At 38.2% G+C, this 13,644-nt stretch overlaps 3 protein-coding genes across 5 annotated transcripts; all 3 read right to left on the bottom strand.

The window, feature by feature from the left end:
* Positions 1 to 266: 266 nt before the first annotated feature.
* LOC119988726 (probable protein phosphatase 2C 58) lies at positions 267 to 5,432 on the bottom strand. Of its 3 annotated transcripts, XM_038833879.1 has the most exons (9): positions 5,185 to 5,432; positions 4,088 to 4,132; positions 3,383 to 3,430; positions 2,610 to 2,675; positions 1,888 to 2,148; positions 1,516 to 1,789; positions 1,396 to 1,425; positions 1,109 to 1,263; positions 267 to 504 (listed from the first exon to the last, which is right to left on the bottom strand). In XM_038833879.1, the coding sequence occupies exons 1-9, from the start codon at positions 5,188 to 5,190 to the stop codon at positions 367 to 369; spliced, it is 1,023 nt and encodes a 340-aa protein (XP_038689807.1). In that variant the 5' UTR covers positions 5,191 to 5,432; the 3' UTR covers positions 267 to 366. The 3 variants fall into 3 exon arrangements, with proteins under 3 accessions (XP_038689807.1, XP_038689809.1, XP_038689808.1); XM_038833881.1 differs by lacking the exon at positions 4,088 to 4,132; XM_038833880.1 differs by lacking the exon at positions 1,396 to 1,425 and having other exon boundaries at positions 5,185 to 5,428.
* An 811-nt stretch (positions 5,433 to 6,243) lies between these two features.
* LOC119988727 (putative germin-like protein 2-1) lies at positions 6,244 to 6,987 on the bottom strand. The gene is made up of 2 exons (XM_038833882.1): positions 6,873 to 6,987; positions 6,244 to 6,779 (listed from the first exon to the last, which is right to left on the bottom strand). The coding sequence occupies exons 1-2, from the start codon at positions 6,985 to 6,987 to the stop codon at positions 6,244 to 6,246; spliced, it is 651 nt and encodes a 216-aa protein (XP_038689810.1).
* Positions 6,988 to 8,418: 1,431 nt separating this feature from the next.
* LOC119988725 (tubulin beta chain-like) lies at positions 8,419 to 11,390 on the bottom strand. Its single transcript, XM_038833878.1, has 3 exons — positions 10,917 to 11,390; positions 9,862 to 10,131; positions 8,419 to 9,340 (listed from the first exon to the last, which is right to left on the bottom strand). Exons 1-3 carry the CDS (start codon positions 11,308 to 11,310, stop codon positions 8,667 to 8,669), a joined length of 1,338 nt encoding a protein of 445 aa, XP_038689806.1. The 5' UTR covers positions 11,311 to 11,390; the 3' UTR covers positions 8,419 to 8,666.
* Positions 11,391 to 13,644: the final 2,254 nt, after the last annotated feature.

The raw sequence follows: 13,644 nt of genomic DNA on the forward strand, positions 1-13,644 counted from the left end.
GATTTTTTTAAGGCCCATTAGTGGCCTCGTTTGTTGTTTCTTTTTGTAAAGAGTTATGATCCTTTAGGATCCCAACGGCTAGTATCCCGGTTATCAAAGCCCACAAATGTCCAAGATAACTGATATACCAACAATTGAGATCTGTATCATGAAAATAATTTTATAATTATTATTTTATTAGGCAAATCTAACTATTTTTTTTTTTCCTTAGCAAGAATCAAAAGAAGGAAAACCATTGAAAGTAAAAAAAATTTCCTAAAAAAAAATCAAAAAAGGGAAACCATTGAAATTAAAGATGATGTCTAAGCAGTACAGCAAAGTGACGCATGAAAGCAAATGAAAACTACTTAATACAAAAACCGGTATTCAGTGAAACATCACCACCATGCATGAGATGTCATCAAGACTTCCCCTTGATAAGGCCTCTTTGATCAACTCCTCTGAAGCTTCTTGAGCATCATTGAACTGTCCAACACAATCACAAACCTCCTGGTCTGACATCACCTGCATGGACCATAAGTGAGCAAGGCAGTGTAACATATGAAAGAATCATGCATCAAGGCAAACAATTCATCTAATCTTAGGTTAGTAGGTGCAAGCCAATTCCTGGACATTACATTTCTCTATGCAGAGAGGAGACAAGGAAAAGTCATGATCTCTCCTTTTTGTTTGGGTACTTTCTCTTCTGCAAATAATACTACTACTGTTATGTAGCTTCAGTCTACAGCATTTCAATTTAGAAGCAGCTTATGCTGTTGATAGTCAATTCTTTGGTGTCTTCAATGTTCCCATAAATGGGTACAAATTAAAATAGCCTCTTACACTCCACGGCCCTACTCTCTAATGATCTCAATGTAAGATAAATGACTCAATGAGTTTGATTTTACAACTTCTCCTGCAATTCTTATTTGTAACCCAAACCTAACCAGTAGTAGAGCTTCAGAGACAAACCTCAAAGTTGGTAAAGCATTCCCTCTTGTCATGAATTCTTTAATTACGGGTATTATGCAAAAGGTAAGCGGAGAAGCAAAAGAGCACAGGTTTGTCCACACAAAAATGTTAAATGCTTAGAGAAGTTCTATACATTGATAAAGACACATAGACTCACCTTCCACATGCCATCGCTAGCCAAAATCATAAATTCTGCATTTGTATCAATAGTTGTAATCTTTATATCTGGTTTTGAAATAATGTGGTCCTTTAGACTTTCATCTCCAAATGACCTTGTCATTGCTAGCCGACCATCCACACGTGGAACATTTCCTGAGTTCAGTACAGATGATTACCTATTGTCACTCATACCACTACAACGAAAATTTACTTGTTCCATGAGGAAGTTCAAAGTAAAAGATAAAAAGAAAGAGATAATGACACAAAACTTGTCACTTTACTAACCTACAAAGAGGAAAAGACATGAGAAGTGACCTATCAAATTTGTCGATAAGTTTCCCATTTAGACAATCTGATAACACGATGCATAGTATGAAAAATAATTGGCATGTTTTATAAAATTACCTGGCATCTGGGTAACAAAGCCTCCTCTGCTTTCTACAACTTTTTTCTCCTTCTCAGGATCATGATCCACTGATAGTCGTTTTGCTACACCTTCAGTACACAGCACTGCTCGAGAGTCACCAACATTAGGCACAATCAGCTTTTGTCTGTCAATTAATATTCCTGTGACTGCTGCTGAACCTCCCCTTGAACCAACTATCTTGTCCAAAATCTCATAATCTGTTTCTCTATATGCCCTTTTAATTGCAGTTTCTGGGTTGGTCCAGAAAGTGGGCTAATCATGTAGACATGTGCACAACAAAAACTTTCAATAAGGAGAGATCACTGAAAACCAAAAATGAGAAGGGGTTGAATTCAACACATTGTGCATACCTCAGCCAGTATGTTATCAAATAGATTGGATTGCAGGTATTCCACTACTTTACGACCCGAGTGGCCATCAAATATTGCATATAGCCCTAACTCATGACCATTGATTTCCCTATTTTCTGCCACTATATAATCTTCCATCTTATGGCCCATTTTTCCTTCAACCAGATAGAAACCATGGCTGACACGTAGATTTAAAAGCTCTTCATTTTCACCCTCTTTGTCTTCATCATCTTCTTCAGGCAGGTCATCTCCAGCTTCCTCCTGTAATTATGTACCATGAATATCTAGATCCAAAAGTGACAGTCAAGTCCTCACACGCAAACATTGGCATCATCTGATATGGATACGTTAAGTACATATCATTACATATATATCTATTTTTAAGGTTTCGGACCACAGTACCATGTCAGGTTCTGTATTGGTAAAGCGTGTTGTTTATAAAACATTTGCTCAGTCAGATAACACAATAACATTTTCTATGTAAGCTCAAAGATTTTCTTCAACGAGTAATCGGAACACGCTAATACTTGTGATCCATTCATACGAGTACTAACAAGTGAGGATTACTATCATGATACTAGGACGCCCTATTTAAGTCAATTACACTCTCAAGTAAGCTATACAGATACCTAGAAGCAAAATTGATTAAGCGGCAAAGCCATATATATTGGCAATTGAATAACTCTCATTACAAACAAAAGGAGAGGCCTGTTTGTAATTACCTTAACATCAGTTGAATCATCTTCCTGAAAGTCTTCTTCCGCGCTATACTCCTTATGCTGCAAATCCTGCAATTGAATTGATTCAACCATAATCAATATTCAATCTTATACTAGTAGTGAAGTTATCTTGCACATAGAAGGAAAAAATCCATTACTTTAAATCATATAAAATAAATTTCGGATGATGTCGGTGAGACCAAAGTTGTTTATAATACAGACAGCACCACCATAATCAGACCATTGAAACTGTTAACTGCATAAAATCAGGTGATACATCTTGAAGATAAAAGGCGAGTGCTCATGAATCACCCAAATTATGTGGATTCTACTATGACCTTTTCCCTGAAGAACTTTCTTTTTGGGATTGTTCAAAATGGATGGTGGATTTTAACTCCCTGCCTTGAGGAGAGGGTGGTGAGGAAGCAACCAGTGGTGCACCCCTTTCTTCCCATTGATAGGGAACAAATAGAAGGCGGTAAAAACTACTCAAAGGACAGCAAACTGCACATAATAATCTCAAAAATACTGTAAAAAGGTAAACAACTCCTGTACACAAGCCTCCCAAATTGAAGTTGGGACCAGGAAATGACAAAATGTATGCACCCTTAACGATATGTAACAGACATCTTCAAAACCACACCCAATAGCCAATAACAATGGACATCCATCAAGGTAAGGAGATCAGCACTGTGTAAGATGCCACAAATCTATCCCCGCAGATTGAAGTACCTAAATTCATATGTAACAAAGAAAAGAAAGAAAAAAATGCACACCTTTGTTTTAGGTAACTCCACATCATCTTCTGGATTTGGTTTCTTCCTCTAGTAAAAAGAAAACAATCTAATCAAAAGAATAATATATTCTTGACAAAAAAGTTCACAACAATAAGAAGAAATAAAGACGTTGCAAAACTAAATATTACCTCAGTAACCAAAGAGGTATATTGTATAGACCCAAATCTTTAATATTTCACATTTCAATACAAAAGTTGAACATGCCCCTAATCTCCATACAGGTTGGAAGTTCGGAAAAAAGGGCAGTTTCTGTTGTTAAATTTCAAATGATGCATTTCTGATCCATCAAGTACAAATAATGCAGTATCATGTTGATTTTTTAATGTTTTCACCTGTCCTTCAGAGTTGACAACTGTCTGAAGCTGTTTTGAAATCATACTACTTCTCAAGTCACCTTGGTAGGAAAGAATGATCAGAAGTCGATACAGAAATTTTTAAAGTGAAATACAACTCTTTTGTTTTAATAGAAATTATGGGTTTGAAGGTAGATAAGATGTTTGTGTTAAAGATTCACTTCACATCTCCTTTAGTTTTGAGGACCTATGGACATTTAGGCCACATTAGGATTCAAAACTACCGCAGACCCCCCAAAAATATATAATAGCATAAATAACCTGTTAACCACCAACTAAAATATGGACTCCAGAAACAAACAAAAAAAAAGTAACTTGACAAAAGGCATACCTTAATCTCATGTATCAACCTCCCTGTGGGACAAAGTCTTGCACCCTAAAGAAGTAAGATTAAAATCTTGTACCCTAAGGCCAAGAAGGAAGTTCAACAGCAAAAACATTAAAAAATCTTATCACATAGATTCATAGAACAAAGCATTGGAATTTGTCCGCAGCTACACATGCAAGGTTTTTTTTAGGAATGTTAGCTTTCCTGTAAAAGTTTCCCGCTATAATAGGATACTACTTGCAATCACTCCCCTCAGCAACTATGCACTTGACATTGGCTGATATGGGTTATCAGCTAACCTGGTAGACATGCATCATAAGTAGTGTCCCAATCAAAGATTAATATGGACTTCCATTACTTTTGTTAAAGCAGTGGGTCTCCAAACACACAAAGAAAATTTTAAACAAGCTCTACTCCAACAAAGCAACTGAAAGCCAATCGGAAGTTTTCCTGGATCCTCATTCAAATATAGAACCCCTAGTGATGAAAGACTTCCATGAAATTTTCAAGAAGGGCCTCCTGCAACAGAAAGAGTCTAAGTCTCTAAGACCTACAGAAAGATCCATGTTCACCCAAAAATAAATACACAAGCATTAATGCAAATACAAGTGCTGGACTAGTGCAAGGACACGAAGAAACTGAATGAACTCAGCCCAAAATGTAACAAAAACTGTCGAGTATTTCCACCGAGCTTTTTACTCACATGCACAGCTTCTATCTTTGAAATGAAAAATTACAAGTTTGAAAAGTAGCAATTATCTACCTCAAAACTTCATGTTGGCAAACAAGCCAGCAACCAACAGACACAAACATCTGAAAAACAAGAACGATTAAAGAATTTTGTTCCTTCATCATAATAATGTGTCTTATACAAACGAGTCCTTTGCGGCTAATCAGAAAAAATCAAACCTACAACTTTGATTTAGGTCGTGGAATTCTCGAAGCAGTTCCATGTATTAGGCAATATAATAACTGACAACGAAATAGTTTCCGAATCAACTTGCCCTAATAGAACACTCGAATATCGCCTACAGTCATTGCATCATCAAATTCGAAGCAATACACAACAGTCGATATAGCTAAAGAAGGAAGAAGTATACCTTCATGTTTACACGAGTACGCACGATTTGCCATCAACGATGGAGAAGATTAAGGTATGCTTCTTAATAGAGGGAAGGGATGAAGTATCCAGATTTTCAGCAACCATGAGACACTAATCGCATCAAGACAGAGACACGTTAAGTACTCGACACCGCTTTGTGTAAGTAGTGCCAACTGCCAAATGCCCACCGGCCACCGCCGCCAAAAAATTGTAGCTTTAACAGTATTTACCAGGCGAAGATACTTATTCATAATTTTTTAAAATAATGTCAGTTAAAAAAAAACTACAAATCAATATTCTTTTATTTACGCCACGATTTTTTCTTTTGTGGTCGTGGGCTCGTGGCAATTGGTTATTGGCTCCGAAACATCTGGATCGGACCTTAGGACCCACACAACCAATATTGTCCTATCTGGTCCAATGACCCTACACAATATGTAATCTCAAGGCTTTATTGACTCTTTAACGTATAAGTTAGTTGTGTGAGAGTGACTGAATGTTCAATTATATGCTCGTTAATTGGGTTATGCTAATTTGATATGGGATAAAGTCTCAATACTCCTCACACTAGATTGGGTTATGTCAGATCATACAAGGTACAAGTAGAAGTCATTTTCAAAATGGATCGAGTATTAAATCAAATACCATATTAGAAAATTCAACCCAAACACTACAAATCAATATGTCGATTTTCAACCAAAGGCCCATGGGTGTATTCTTCTTGAGCCTAGAAATGCGTTGGTGGAGGATCGGCGTAGCGGCTGCACTAGGCCCATACAACCACTATTGTCCTATGGTCCAACATATGATCCGACTTTTCAACGGATACCCAATATATGACCTTAAAGCTTTCTCGGCCTATTCGGCACATGCAATAAGGGGAGAACGACAATAAATCAATACGTTTTCAAGAACATAACAATCATAAGTTCACAACTCAAATACATGCTGGACACAAACATGGGCAATCGGCCGTCACACCAAGGGAAGGGGAAAAAAACAAACAAACAAAAATGCAGCACCAATAGCTGCATAACATAATCCTTAATTTCTGCAATTAGAACTTGGATTGAGCAAATTCAATAACGTTCTTATCCAACTGGAATGCCCTGGCAAGAATGTCACTCTTGATTTCCGGATCAGCCCCAAACACTGCATTTGCAATGGTGATAACACCAGGGTTTTGGCTGTTAAGACCAGCAATGGCGACGGCATTTCCCCATCCTACATTCCTCTGGAAATGGATTAGTCCAATTGGAAACACGAACACATCGCCCTTGTTCAATGTCTTCGCAATAAGACGGTTATCAGGATTTGAAGTGACAAACCCAACTTCTAGTTGGCCTTCAATGACAGTCAAGATTTCCGAGGCGCGAGGGTGAGTGTGTGGAGAATTGATTCCCCCTGGTGCGTAGTCGATGCGGGCAAGGGAGATGCCAAGAGTGTTGAGTCCAGGAATTTGTGCTACATTCACTGGTGTAACTATTGACCCTACTGCATTTGATGTGTTCCCTGCCAAGTGAAGACCGCTGAAGAAGAAATCCTTGGCTTTTGCCTTTTTGGGATCCTTGCAGGCTAAGCCATTCACTGTCACTGCAATATCATGGAGCAAATAATATATCAGAAACATGTAAAGTTATACATATATGTATGTATGTGTATATCAAGATTGAAAATTAAGTAGACCTGAGCTCTTTGCATCCGCGACGCAGAAGTCCTGAAGGGGTTTGACGTCATACGCCAAGGCAAGAAAGGAAGACATGGCTAATAAGGAACCTAACAGAAGAATGGGAGCAGCCATTTGGAAAATTCTTCTCTGTTAGATACTTGGAGGCTCTCTAGTCTCTACAATATTTAGTAGTTATGATTATGAATGTGAGCGAAATGTGTTGTGATACAAATGTGAAGACGCGGCTCCTTTTTATAGAGGAATGGAGACATGCAGTGATGCAGACATGACAAGACATAGTCAGCAGTAAGAAAGAAGTTTTGGTTGGGATAGAGATAATAACTCCTTGCAAATGTGGGAGATCGCAAGGTCAAGTCTCACCCCAATTGTTTCGGCGTTATTTCTTTGCATACCAAAACCCATGAGAGGTTCTCCCTTGTATGAGCTTTGGCTCAGTCTCAACTGTCAACCACGTGGAACGGGCTGAGTTGGTAGCCCGATTTTAAAACCGGGCCAGCTATCCCGTGGTCATGCCACGCTAACTGTGTTGGTGGCCCAGGTTTCGAACTAAGCCAATTATCCAGCCCGAGTTTAGAATTGACCCAACTATCCGGTGATCATGTTGGACTAGAGAATTTTCGGTTATCAAAAAAAACCGCCTCTGCACACATGTTGGAGCAGTCGTCCTAAATATTTATGTAATTAACATCCGCGTACTGGATAAACGGCATAATTGATTTGGCTACTCTGTGCTGTATAGAATGCATGCCGGCACTATATGACAGATAGACAAAGCTCGTATTTCCATTAAACAATACTCTCTAATTTTCTACGTAAATAGTTCATTAAGGACAAACATCAAACATGTTCTTCACAACATATGGTCCAATGCCGGCAAGTTCAAGGTTTTTTGTAAAATCCATTTCAAAGGTCTAAAGCTGCGTCAACCCAATCTATTACATGCCTGCACCTAAGACAAAAGATGTTTGAACGCACGCAGTCCCCTTCACCTGTATTAAGAGAAAAAAAAAAAACATGTACTAATCTTATGTATGCAGACCTAGTGATTATTTTGACTGACAGAGAAAATCAAGAAACGCTGTTTTCTAGCGGTTGTAAGCTCTCCTCAGAGAATGCAAGCCGGCATGCACTTGCTTTATTTAACGTCTCATCTCATGACCAAATCATTCCATCAATACTGTATTTGAAGAGGACCACTTCAATATTAGGTGGCACATATAATCTATGTACTTTTTTTTGGATAACTCATAATTTTCCAACACAACATGCCTACTGGACCGCTATGCCAACTCTAAATTCCGTCCTCCAAAATATCAAATATAAAGAAACGGTTGCTTTGTCTTCCTGTTTATAGATTCCCCTTAGTTCATTCTAGAAATGTATTAGCTATTCATTGATGTTCTCTGCCTAAATTGTTAAAACTTGGTATAAAGAATTGCCTGTAATCGGGATCATAAGGTCACGGTGTAAACCTACTAAATAATCGAAGAGAATAATAGATAGAATACAAAACATGTACTTCTTAGCATAAAAGAAAGTAGATACCCCTGTCAATACTAGCTTCAATTCATATATCCATAATCCATCTATTAATACATACATTCATCAGTTCAAATATATAGCAAAACACATCACAGAAACCCATTTCTGATACAAGAACCAGTCAAACATACACTTCTTACTTCTTAGCATGTCAATCTAATTTGACCCGTCAGCAACAGTAGACATAATCACTCCGAAACAGACCTACTAAGTGATAATTTCAGGCAAACTGAATACTACAAAACATCTCAAGCGGGAATTTCCTCCTCTTCTTCATCCTCGTACTCCTCATCATCAGCAGTGGCATCCTGGTATTGCTGGTACTCCGCAACCAGATCATTCATGTTGCTCTCTGCCTCAGTAAACTCCATTTCATCCATTCCCTCACCAGTGTACCAGTGCAAGAAAGCCTTGCGCCTAAACATTGCTGTGAACTGCTCACTAACTCGCCTAAACATCTCCTGAATTGAAGTTGAATTGCCAATAAAAGTTGAGGCCATCTTCAAGCCCTTTGGTGGGCTATCACAAACACTGGATTTGACATTATTTGGAATCCATTCAACAAAGTATGAAGAGTTCTTGTTCTGAACATTAATCATTTGTTCATCAACCTCTTTAGTACTCATCTTTCCACGGAACATGGCTGAGGCAGTCAGGTAGCGGCCATGACGAGGGTCAGCAGCACACATCATGTTCTTTGCATCCCACATCTGCTGAGTTAGCTCAGGCACGGTGAGGGCACGGTACTGCTGTGAACCCCTTGATGTCAATGGTGCAAACCCAACCATGAAGAAGTGAAGGCGAGGGAATGGGATAAGATTAACAGCAAGCTTCCTAAGGTCTGAGTTCAGCTGCCCAGGGAAACGGAGACAGCATGTGACGCCACTCATTGTGGCAGAGATGAGGTGGTTAAGATCACCAACTGAGACAATATAGACAAGAGAGTGGTATATTGGTAAGTCCGACAACTTTTTAAATCCATATGGCAATCTCTATCAACAGTACCTAGCTCTTTTTTCAATATCAAGTGAACTTTTTTGGTTTTTGTAAGGCTAGGCATATCTAGGTATATAAGTTAAGGGGAAAAACATTGTTTCCTTCGTTATTAGTGTGGGAGAAAAGATTATGGTATGTGAGTATGTATTTGTGGACAATAAATAGAACATGACTACCCCTTTGAGATAAAACCACCATTTAAGTAAATAGACACGAGTATTTTTTTTTTCGTAAGTAAGAGAGACACAAGTAACCCAGTTTTCAAATCACAAACAGTAATGACTAAGAGAACCATTTTTTTAAAGAAAAGCATGTAATTAGTCCTTGTACACCAAATAAGAGGGCAAATACGGGTATTCAAGAAAAAGGGTCGTACTTTACTCTTAAGATAAAATTTCTTTCAAAACTTTGAATCTACAAAGCCATCATTTAGAACAAAGAACTTACATGAAGGGGTGGCAAGCTTGAGTGTGCGGAAGCAAATGTCATATAGAGCCTCGTTGTCCAGAACCATACATTCATCAGCATTCTCAACTAGCTGATGCACAGAAAGTGTAGCATTGTATGGCTCAACAACTGTGTCAGATACCTTAGGAGAAGGAAAAACAGAAAAGGTCAGCATCATGCGATCTGGATACTCCTCCCTGATCTTGGATATAAGAAGAGTTCCCATGCCAGAGCCAGTGCCTCCACCCAAAGAATGACAAACTTGAAATCCTACACACATTTTTCAAGAGAAAGTGGTAACTAATGGGAACAAAGATGCGTATGCCAATAAGTTGAAAGAAAGTTCCCAAAAAAAACTGCAAACGGTCTTAGCGATGTACCAATTAGAAATAAAATCAAAAACGAATTTTCAATTGCAGAAACAAATTTTACAAAAGAAAATGAAACATTATACTCCATTGAATAGAAAACAGAGAAATTCATTGTCTGTTGTGAATCCTATAAGCTACAACATATTCGCCAAGTAATATGTTCAATGATCTAGAAAACCAAGATAAAAGATGCTAAAAAAGTAACTAAGAATGCAATTGAGCAACAAGAAGTTCAAACCTTCGACGAAAATACACAGAAGAATATCCTAGAATCAATGCTTAAAATTCTGTGGTACAGGAAACATCAAGATCCTAAACCACAACAATCAAAATAACCAATTATTTGCACAGACGATTAAATAAAACTCAAAATGAGAACATAACTCATTTCCGTATGACCATTGACCAATAACTGAAAAAAACTGAAGTCATAAATAAGTTGCATGTAGGCTCCTAAAGAATAAGAATACTTCAAGAGGACAAAATTTGCATGCACAAAAAGACTAAAGAGCACCATTCAACAAATGTCAAATTCAGATCATAAACGAGAATACAAGATCATATCAAAGACAACCAAACTCCGGAAAATAATTGTTAACCAGCTCAAATTACTGAAAGATCCAGCAGAAGCAAACCCAAATCTAAACAAAACAAACAATAGAAAGCCGAAAATTCTCAAACTACCCTGCAAACAGTCACAATTCTCGGCTTCTTTCCTCACGACATCGAGCACAGAATCAATGAGCTCCGCCCCTTCGGTATAATGACCCTTGGCCCAGTTATTCCCAGCCCCGGACTGGCCGAAGACGAAATTGTCGGGCCTGAAGATCTGCCCATAGGGACCGGATCTGACAGAATCCATGGTGCCAGGCTCGAGATCCATAAGGACAGCACGGGGCACGTAACGGCCACCGCTGGCCTCGTTGTAATACACATTGATACGCTCGAGCTGGAGATCGGAGTCTCCACAATACTTTCCGATATGATCAATGCCGTGCTCGTCGCAGATCACCTCCCAGAACTTGGCACCGATCTGGTTGCCACATTGTCCGCCCTGGATATGGAGAATCTCTCTCATTTTCCAATGACTTCTTCGTTTGTTTCTCAATAAAGTTTGGTTTTCTTGTCCTTGGGTTACGTTGGGACTCGCGAGAAATGGGAGTGTGGACCGTTTATAAATAAGATTGTTGTATTATTGGCGCGTCCTATGACTTAAGAGAGTGGGGTTTGTTGCCAATCTAAGCCTAAAGATTAGGGATGAAAAAAAATCGGTTCCAACTTTGTTTCGGATCAAACAATGACACGTGTTTAGGAAATATTCACATGTTTAGATCTTAACCTATATTAAATTTCATATGTATTCAATTGATGGGATGGGGAGCTTCAATTCTTGCTCCAATTCTCAATTAAAATCATGAATTAAAATGTATTATTGAGTATTTTGGTGTTCATAACTTTATAATATAGTAGATTTTGAAAAAAAAAACACTAAATACTTAATTCTAAACTATGAACTCTACACTCAAAACTCAAAAAATTTAAAATTAAACCCTAAACTCTAAATTCTAAATCCTAAACCTGAAACTCTAAACTTTAAACACTAATTCCTAACTCCTAAACTCGAATATGTTATTTAAAAAAAAATTCATGATTTAACATGAGTTTGAGAGCGAATTCAAGCCAAAATTGGAGGCCCTCCCATCCCTTAATTGATCAAACCCTAGTTGGTTTAAATCCGAACAAGTAAATCGGACAATAATAATCCAGGTTAGGGTCAAGACAAGTAAATCGGACAAGGTTTCGATGTTTGGACCTAGACCTGTACCCGATTTTAAACCGAACAAAATTTTGTATTTAAACGTAAATTTTAGATACATAATTTATGTCCAAACTTGATATAATCTGGGTTAGACAAATTTGGTCATGATGAGCGGACATGAGTTTTGCCACTCTGCTAAAGATGTTTTCATAAACTGGGCTTAAAAATAGAGCCCGATTTCCACCTGTGCCGAGTTGTTCTCGGGTCCTTTAGGGCCTCATTGATGAGCCAAGCCCATGCCTTAATGGACCATCTTAGGGCCACGCATTGATGGTCTGTAGTCTGTACAGGCCTCCGTGGGCTTGAAGGTTTGATCTCCTGGGCCAGGCCTCTCTAACAGCAGAACTAAGCACCAACTGGAAAACATGGATGCAGGCTGCTGTGTTTGTTGCTTTTGGTTTTAAAGTTCTAAAGCTTCACATTAATTATGCTGTGATTATTGAGAATCACACTCTAATTAGCTTAATAGCTGTAATTAGAGCCACACAGACACTTTTCTTCAAAAAGCATTTTTCCAAGACGGCAGTCAAGCAATCATCAATACCACGCGTGCTTCTCGTTTAAAAGTGTGTAAAATGGGCCTGCTTTATCGCTTTTTTCTTTGTCTTTTTAATAATTTTAGAGAGGCCCCACCATGGACACAATTCCCTCTCCGTCGGCAGCATACTAGGTTTGATAGTTATGGAAATTACTTGCTCAATGTTCACGTTCCAATTGAAAAATCAAATCAAATTTGAAATTTCTCCAACAGATTTTTTATTATTCGGACATATTTTTTATATTGAATTTCTATGTCACATCAAGAACTTGACCTTTTAAGTAATTGAAAATTTATCTCAATGTGCATATTGAAACAATTTTCAATGTTGGGTTTAATGTTGGAATATTTGAACATTTATGGAGTTGGACTTGATAAACTCTTTCAATGATCAAATTATATCACTCCTTATGTGAGAGTCCCACAGAGGAATTATCCTAAGTATAGATATGTTGATTGTTGAGGATTGAAAGTTTCTTTTTTATGAATAAATATTAATTTTAATCATGTTTCTTGATTTCAGTGTATGATCACACCTTTCATTTATAAAGATGAGCGTTATTTGAACCCCACGATTTACTAATTGTATCCCAAAATATCATCAAAAGGTCAATTATTAATATACCCCAATGTCCCTACAAGATAAGCCTCAAATCCTTTCAACATTGGCCTTCCCTGTTCGTCTTCTAGAAATCAACCAAAACTCTCATTTCACCTTCATCTTCCCTACCATGCTGGCAAACAAAGCCACAGAGAATTCATGGTAGAGATCTCAAGTATGGGAAGGCTTCAACACAAGAATCTCGTCCAAATGCGAGGTTGGTGCTCTAAGGGCGACTTGTGCTCGTCTACGACTACATGTTGGCAACAATGTTGTCAAGTCCTCACCGATGTTGCCAAAGGACTAAACTACCTCCACCACGGATGGGACTAGGTTGTCCATCCACACACGAATCGATTACCGAAGAGATTGTCACATAGGTCTACACCAAGCATGAGTGGGACTCATTGAGTCGGGCTCCACTAGTGTGCTCAAAAATATGGGGAAGGTTTGA

Source organism: Tripterygium wilfordii, chromosome 21, assembly GCF_013401445.1.
Source record: "Tripterygium wilfordii isolate XIE 37 chromosome 21, ASM1340144v1, whole genome shotgun sequence".
Classification (NCBI taxonomy): Eukaryota; Viridiplantae; Streptophyta; class Magnoliopsida; order Celastrales; family Celastraceae; genus Tripterygium; species Tripterygium wilfordii.

Excerpts from the sequence above, each read along its gene's own strand:
- LOC119988725 (XM_038833878.1), bottom strand. The coding sequence starts at position 11,310 with ATGAGAGAGATTCTCCATATCCAGGGCGGACAATGTGGCAACCAGATC. Across the intron at positions 10,132-10,916 it reads GAATTGTGACTGTTTGCAGG|GATTTCAAGTTTGTCATTCT; the intron begins GTAGTTTGAGAA and ends AAATGTGTGTAG. Across the intron at positions 9,341-9,861 it reads CAAGCTTGCCACCCCTTCAT|TTGGTGATCTTAACCACCTC; the intron begins GTAAGTTCTTTG and ends ATATTGTCTCAG.
- LOC119988727 (XM_038833882.1), bottom strand. The coding sequence starts at position 6,987 with ATGGCTGCTCCCATTCTTCTGTTAGGTTCCTTATTAGCCATGTCTTCC. Across the intron at positions 6,780-6,872 it reads CGCGGATGCAAAGAGCTCAG|TGACAGTGAATGGCTTAGCC; the intron begins GTCTACTTAATT and ends ATGATATTGCAG.
- LOC119988726 (XM_038833879.1), bottom strand. Across the intron at positions 2,149-2,609 it reads ATGATTCAACTGATGTTAAG|GAGGAAGCTGGAGATGACCT; the intron begins GTAATTACAAAC and ends ACATAATTACAG. Across the intron at positions 1,790-1,887 it reads TTGATAACATACTGGCTGAG|CCCACTTTCTGGACCAACCC; the intron begins GTATGCACAATG and ends CTACATGATTAG.